General features: G+C 39.9%; 1 protein-coding gene across 1 annotated transcript; it reads right to left on the reverse strand.

The window, feature by feature from the left end:
• Nucleotides 1-2,090: 2,090 nt before the first annotated feature.
• On the reverse strand, nt 2,091-6,679 carry PEX13 (peroxisomal biogenesis factor 13). Its single transcript, XM_053459039.1, has 4 exons — nt 6,577-6,679; nt 4,966-5,654; nt 3,493-3,618; nt 2,091-2,871 (listed from the first exon to the last, which is right to left on the reverse strand). The coding sequence occupies exons 1-4, from the start codon at nt 6,669-6,671 to the stop codon at nt 2,576-2,578; spliced, it is 1,206 nt and encodes a 401-aa protein (XP_053315014.1). The 5' UTR covers nt 6,672-6,679; the 3' UTR covers nt 2,091-2,575.
• Nucleotides 6,680-7,628: the final 949 nt, after the last annotated feature.

Genomic DNA, 7,628 nt, shown 5'->3' on the forward strand with positions numbered 1-7,628 from the left:
GGGCAGCGGGTGGAGGCCGGCGTTAGAAGCTCCAGCGGAAGTGCCAGCACTAGCGGGTTGTTGTCTGCGTCCATCGAGCGGACATTTTGTTTTTTTTTATGAATGAATTAACTGTAGATTTGTAAATGAGTCTCAACTGGGTAGTTTTTTCAAGCAGAAGTTTAGTTACAGAAATAGACTTGGGCACAGGCGGAATTTGTGTTCATTCTCAGTGGGAAACATTTTCGTATATAAAGAAATTGGTCCATCTCCGTTTTCATATTCAACAAAAATCCGTCCAACATTTTTGTTTTCGGAAATCCCATTCGGTCATCCGGTTGCCATGGAAACAAGAAATCAACCTGTAGAAGTAGTTCAATAGGGAGTTCTATGGCGACCAGAATTGTCAAGGTTTCCACCAACGGGGAGACCTAATTTAAATGGACACCCCAGCTGTTACATGCACTTTAATACAGCTGTGTGACCCCCGTGGAAATGCATGCGGAGATTCTTCCGACTTATTTAAACAGGAACAGTTTCCTGCCACATTTAGGCTGCTTAAAGCACGTCGCTCTGCTGCATCTCTGAAGCTGCAGATTTTTTTTTTTTATTATTTGAAGACTGGATATTTAAAGTACTCACAAAGTAACATACATCCTCCAGGGGATGACATTAGACTGCCCCTTTAGTAGTAGAGACGTTCACTCTATTCCTGTAGCATTACGTACATATATTGGTAATTAGCAGACACTCATTGGAGGTGGTCGTTACTGTAAAGTGAATTGAATGAAGCAAATCTGCAGCTCTCTTGCAAACTCAGTCTTCATCGAATAAGCCGATAAATATATAGCCTATATCGGGCTACCAGTATCCTAAATTTCAAAACTGTGTAGCCAATAAAATGACTTGTCCTCCATGTTATATACAGTGTATGTATGTATACATGTATTACAAGGAAGAATTACATATTTTATATACTGGGGGTCGACACGTAAATTGGAAGTTTGCACATTTCCTTGACTTTACTATACATTATATTGGGCCAATGTAGCCCAACTTAAAGCCTTCTTCATTTAACGGGGCTATGCACAATACACACCAAGTGTGATAGAAATTCTTAGAAGTCATGATCTAACTATATAAACTTTGACCTTCGCCGCAAAGCAATTGTCAAACGTTACGGCACGCAGAGAAGACACAGACATTTTAATCTTTACAAAAGCTGCTCATTTAATGTACATTATGATAAATTGCATAAATTAACAATTTACAGAACATAGTTATCTAAACATTACAACTTTGTCAGAGCATTCTGTCCTCATAAATAAGAATCAACACATCATGTGTGTAGAAAAAAAAAACAGAGCCCTTTAGGTGCCAGTGAGTTATGTACGTGAAACCATCTCACACGGAAGGGTTCATGTTTACAGATATTGCCATATTATCAGTAAAAACAACCAAATTTAGATAAAAGAAGAAAAGAGCTAAGTGTGCAGCTAATCAATCCCCTTATGTCATTTTATTGTCAAACATTAAATATAATATATATATTTTACGTATTGGAAGGATCTCTCTCCAGAGAAAAGGTTTGCAGTTTTATTGAATGGAGTCATATTTTCAAGCTAATTAAAAAAAGGCTCTTAACATATATAGGAATTTTAACTAACAAAAGGTCTACAAACCTCCACTGCTTAATACTTTGCCTTCCAAAATACAGCGCAGTATTAATAAGAATCCTTTTATTTCCATATTCAAACCAGTGTCTTGTAACGTGCATTACCGAGCAAAGGACACGCTTTGAAATGCTGTGTACAGAACTTTACCGGACTCCCGTACGTACAACATTTTGTACGAAGACTAAACTAAACCTATTTTCACTACGAAGTGCTCAGTATGTTCAGGGACCGATTTGACGAGCCCGGAGAAGAGCTCTAAACTGGATGTGTGCATCCAGCAGCCAACTGGCATCACAGTTTTAGGTTATCTTTTTGAAGCTCACGTATATTCTCTATCTATTTAAGGTGAAAAATATTTAGCGTAGTACCTCCTTTCCAAAATGATTAATGCCAATTATGTCCGTCTAGGAAATCCTAAAAAAAATGTCCGAACACTTTTTATTTTCTAATGATCGTGTGATCCAGATGTTTATTATATTTTGAGTTACTGAACAGAGACATTCAAGACACGCTGATGTTAACATGAATTTAGTGATTTGGATCCGTGTCTATTTTCATTGCATTCCCAATCAATTTTCTAAGAGGCCTGCATTTCTTTCCTCAACTCAACTTAACATTAAACGCAACCTTTTTAGTACAGGCAGAAAATGATCAATACACTGCAACAGAAGACTTGAAACATGAATATAATATGTGGCAGCCTTACATCCTGCTACTGACATCAAGCCCTTACACAACAAAATATTTCTATTTGCCAGTAGCTCTAGTAGCACAAAATACCGTTGGTATACTTTATCCCCATCCCAGGCTTCGTTTAGGTGCCAAGTTTACCAGGAGAGGACTCTAAATAATCGATTCGCCACAAATAGCTATTTTTAATTTTTTACGAAATATTTAAGGACTGTGGACAGAGAAGAGGTTTATAAATCAAATACTTCCCCATGTGATCCACTTGTGTTAATGTCACATGAAGACTTATTTGTTTCCACAAAGACCGATTCCAGGGCTGCCTCTTGCTCTTCTAAAGTGGCGACTGCCATGGGTCCTTGTACCGATGGGCTGCTTGGGAAAGCCTGCGACTCTTCATGCTTTTCTAATTCTGTAGACTTTCTTCCTTTTCTTTTACCCAGGATTTTTATGTAATTTGCTGGAACAAATCCGGTTGTCTGTCCATCGACACTTCCCAGCAACCAACCTCTGATTTTGGGCTGTTGTTCTGAGAAGAAGGAGGAAAAAAAAAAGATTAACTTTTCATGTTGCACAGAAGCAATTCAAAAAAATTCATTCAATGACAGCAAAAAGGAAAGCAAAATACGCAGCGGTAGAAAATGACAACTGATTGCAAATGGGTGACATTGGCCGGATCAATCCAAGAAACGAAGCAAGCTTCTCTGGGTAGCAAGAACGATCTTGTATGTCAATGATGTCCAGAACACGGATCATTTCTGGTGCTGGCTCATCCAATTATACTTCAGCCTAAAACACCAGATCCACGTGATCCATGTCCGAAGCTTAAAACAAATCATACAAATAAATAATATTTAGACACACAGAATATGGTGTAAATTTCCTTGCAAGTTAAACAAAGTGAGAGCTAGAAAAATTGTTATATTTAAAATTCATGGGGAAAATATAGCTCATTTTAAATAAGATGGATGCAACTACATAAAATACTGCCATGTCAGGGAGAGAGAAGGTCATTCCAAATAAGATGTTTTGAAAGACGGACGTAAGTACGTCTTCTGAAAAACACACTGTGAAGAGACAAGATTTGTACCGTCAACGCAAGCTAACGATCTTCATTTTCAGGGACTGGACTGTGGAAGTATAAATATACCTTTAGGAGCCAAATTCAGCAGATCTCCGGCACGGAACGAGATTTCTTCGTCAGAAGCTGCAGTAAAGTCATATTCCGCTCTTCCCACAACATGATCATCTTCTCCACTTGCCCAGTTTATATTTTCTAAACAGTGTAAGCAACAAACAGATTTATTATCGCAACCTTGATGGCGTGGATCCTGCCAAGAGGAGGTCTGGATAAATATAATTTGGAAATAATATTTAATGTCTTCAGTAAAGCTGCTCATTAAGTCATCTACACTATTGAGACAATGTGCTTCGTTAAATTTAAACTACCTATGCTAACCAGTATATAATCGCCCATCGCAGACCATTGTGCAGTAGCTGTAAAATCCAGCATTCCTATGTTAAGGAGATTAAGCTTTGCAAAGTTTATGCAAATGCTGGTATAAACCAGGAATAATGGCAAAAACCTTATCCTCACTAAATTTGGTATATGAGGGTTCCTTTACTCTAAATATCCTAGTCCCACAATGCTCTGCAGAGTATTTCCCTGTGTAGCAGTAAAGCAAATTCAAAATCTTTCAGACCAAGTTTTTTCTTAGCAAATCATGTTTTTATTTCCATTTATTACCCCCTGATCTGCAGCCAAAGGATTTCTATTGGGGCAATATGACATAAAGGACAGCTTTCTTCAGTACTACACCACTTTATACAGCACCCCAGTTAACCCTTCATGACAAGGGGTATTTACAACATAAAGACTCAAGCTTGTCTGTTAAACCATTATTCCTCTTGATGTGTATTAAACCATATTCTTGCTAAAAAATATTATTTATTAGCGACAAAATATAAAGAGTAAAACATCGAAATGTGGTTGGCCTCCTCCTCCCCATTTTCTCAACTTTAACATTTTGCCTAGAGGCTATACCGGGACTATATGCCAACTCGGGCTTTTTGAGTTGCTCTTGTGATTAGTACACATATTTGTAGATCAGAGGTAGAGGTAAAGTAAACAGGGTGAACAGACACAAAAAAAAACTATTAATATGAAAAAGCAACATATTGCTATTTGGTTTGCATCCTTCTTGTAGCTCACAGAACTATTAACCATAGACAGTGACAGGAGAAAGCAACTTGTTACATGGCTTTAATCCAGAAAAGCACAAGTCACTGTGATCACATTGCACATTAGTGCTTCAGAAGGTCATGTTAACAAGCAGTAACATACAGCAACATGTCAGTAATGGTGAAGAGCAGTGGTAAATAATACAGACAGGCTACTACATCACATATAGTCTCCTTGTATAATAAGTATAATTGTAGCAACTGTATCAAGTCATTTTAAGATTTCACAGAGCAGATACATAACAGATACATAAAATAAGTATAAAGCCTCAGACTGTGTCAGAGCAATTCTGATGCAAGGTGCTAAATATGGGGCAAATACCAAAAACATTCTATTGGTATGCGTTATGACTGCTCCCAGCTGTGATTTTGATTTACCTACCATTAGCGTCTTCTTCATTACTCGTAGACAGAAGTTTCCAAATAAGGTACGGGCCGCCGAGAATAACAGCAAAGAACAAGAAAATGGGCCAGGACTTGTTAGCATTCCTTTCGGAGTTGTTTAGGGCTACAGTCCCAGCACTCTCGGTCCACAAGTCTTCTGTTTCGGAATTCTTCCGCAGACCCAATAACCTCTGCAGGCGCCTGTACAGGAACCTGATTGTTCTCACTAGTGCAAAAGCTGAAAACACATTTGTGAAATGTACCTTCATTCTGGAAAAGTGGTTGGCTACATCCAGAACAGCTCGAAAACTATTATAAACTGCGGAGAAAGTGGCATCCATCATCATACTGACAGAGGAAAACGCGTGGACAATGCTTTCAATAGACTGGAAAGCCCCCCTGCTGCTCTCTTCAGCTTGACGGACAAACCTACTAGGGGGCACATCGTCTGCCTGAAAGCGATTAAATCCCATGCCACCCCCGTAGCTATACGGACTGTAGCTGCCATAAAATGAGCTGCCATACGATCCTCCAAAGGCTGGTGAGAAAGAGCTGTATGCGGGCCGGTAGGGACTGATTGTACTGCTTCTGGTCTGCTGTGTCGGTCTGGGTAAAACCGGAGGAGGCACTCTGCTGAGAGCTGGCTGTCCTGGTCTAGTCAAGACATTAGCTCTAAGATCAGCTGAACTGGATAAAAAAAACAAAAACAAAAAAAAAACCAGACATTATTAATAAATATGTTAAAGACACCAAGAACGCCATATAAACTACATTCAAGAAAAAAAAGGTGAGAAGAAACATTAGTCTAGGGATATGGCAGCAGTACCAACTTCCGTCCTTGAATTCTAGACTGATTTGTGGGGATCTGTCCAAATGGCATTTTATCTGATTTTTACACATGTGCTTTTTTGAAGACAAGAAATATATTTTATGTTTAAACATAAGATTTTTGTTTTTACAACCATCAGATCTGCCAAAGAGGCAACTTATAACAGAAATATTAAAGAGCGAATGGGCAAAACCGTCATTATTATAGTTGAAATCATGCATTTTGATAGCATGTTTCCAAAACTGCAGTTGTATATGGGGCCCATGCAAGCTGGGCACCTAGATCTGTCACGGGCCTACTAATTGGCCCTTGTTGCCCACTACCAGAGTCATTGGGGCCCAGATCACCCCTTTCTGAGTATTGGGTTGGTTTAAGCAGTGGTAGAAGGCAGGGGGGCCCCAAGATTACTAATGACGGCCCTGTCAGGGGCTCAAAAACCATCAATGCAGTTACACCGGATTCTTATGGCTTCCTGTACACGGCAGATACATCTGACATATGAGGTTAAAATAATGCACCATGGCAATCACCCAATGTTTAAATACGGTAAATGTGCGTAGGTGCCCGAGAAGGCCTTTACTGTGCCCTGCTACCGCATTTAAAGGGTAAAGGATTGTTGTCATCGCTGCAAATCTACCGCAGGCCACAGAGCAGCTCTTTGGACTTCAACCCTCAAACACTTCCTACTGAATTACACCTCTGGCTCCCCCCGGATTCCCACAGCCCCGTATTTCTCCTCACAACCCCCGCCACAACGCTCCTCGCTGTATGTACACTCACTGATATGAGGTGGCGGGGAGACCACCCATAACGCGCCGGGTCTCCCACGGTTTAGGAGGAGGCTGAGCCGCCATCCCGCAAGATTGGAACGCCATACACAGACAGTGTTAATCGAATTCGGCAGCATCGAACATCTAGGAAGGAGAGGCTTTGGTGTCTGTTAGCCAGAGAAATAGGCGGTTTTTTGTTGTTGTTGTATAAAATCAAATGAAGATATCAAAGCAAATAGTTGTATGTGAATAATAGATATATTTAATTATTAACACGCTCGTGGACTTACCCTTTTGTGTATAAGATATTTTTAATACTCACATGTATTAACATGTATTGCATGCATGCATGCATGCGTGTGGTGCACATAGAATAAGGAGATTTGGGAGGTTTCGGTATACCTTGTAACAAAGCTGTCTCTGATAATATGTCTAGAACATGTGCTCCTAAATGGCATGCACTCACATGTACCAGTTACTAATGCCCCCGCGACGTGTCCTTGGGCTAATTGCGCCCGCTGAGAACTTGCCAACCAAGTCTTTGCCATCTAAGTAAAACTGGCCCCTCGTCTCACAGGTTCCAACCTCAGATACAAACCGTTGGGCCCCACGTTTATCCTGGTGTAGAGACCTTAGTCAGTCCTTGGTCTCGTTTTAGATTCAGGATAGCTTTGTACATATCTCATTACCTTTCCTTACTGTATCAACCACTACCAAAACTGTTCAACTTATCGACTTAATATTGTCTTGAAATGACTTCTATATCGCCAAATCATCTCCTGATAATGATTTTATTTAACTATTTCATGTGCCGGATCTTTCAAAATCCTGGCAGTTGACCCTCGTCTTTGTTTTGTGAGATATAACCGGGAATGTAGATAAGTTGACTAAGAATAGAAGGTGAGAAAAAATAAATCACTGTTCCAGTCTGGATCCGGATCCAGATCCAGGGGAGCAGTTTTTAACCCATTATAGAATTGGTTAATATTAGGCCCTGTCCTATGTATGTGAGCATACAATACAAGCTAACAGGTCAATCTGATCTCTGGGTATCTGTTATAT

The sequence above is a fragment of the Spea bombifrons genome, chromosome 3 (genome assembly GCF_027358695.1).
Source record: "Spea bombifrons isolate aSpeBom1 chromosome 3, aSpeBom1.2.pri, whole genome shotgun sequence".
Classification (NCBI taxonomy): Eukaryota; Metazoa; Chordata; class Amphibia; order Anura; family Pelobatidae; genus Spea; species Spea bombifrons.

Excerpts from the sequence above, each read along its gene's own strand:
- PEX13 (XM_053459039.1), bottom strand. The coding sequence starts at position 6,671 with ATGGCGTTCCAATCTTGCGGGATGGCGGCTCAGCCTCCTCCTAAACCG. Across the intron at positions 5,655-6,576 it reads CTCCCCGCCACCTCATATCA|TTCAGCTGATCTTAGAGCTA; the intron begins GTGAGTGTACAT and ends TTTTTTATCCAG. Across the intron at positions 2,872-3,492 it reads GCTGAATTTGGCTCCTAAAG|AACAACAGCCCAAAATCAGA; the intron begins GTATATTTATAC and ends CCTTCTTCTCAG.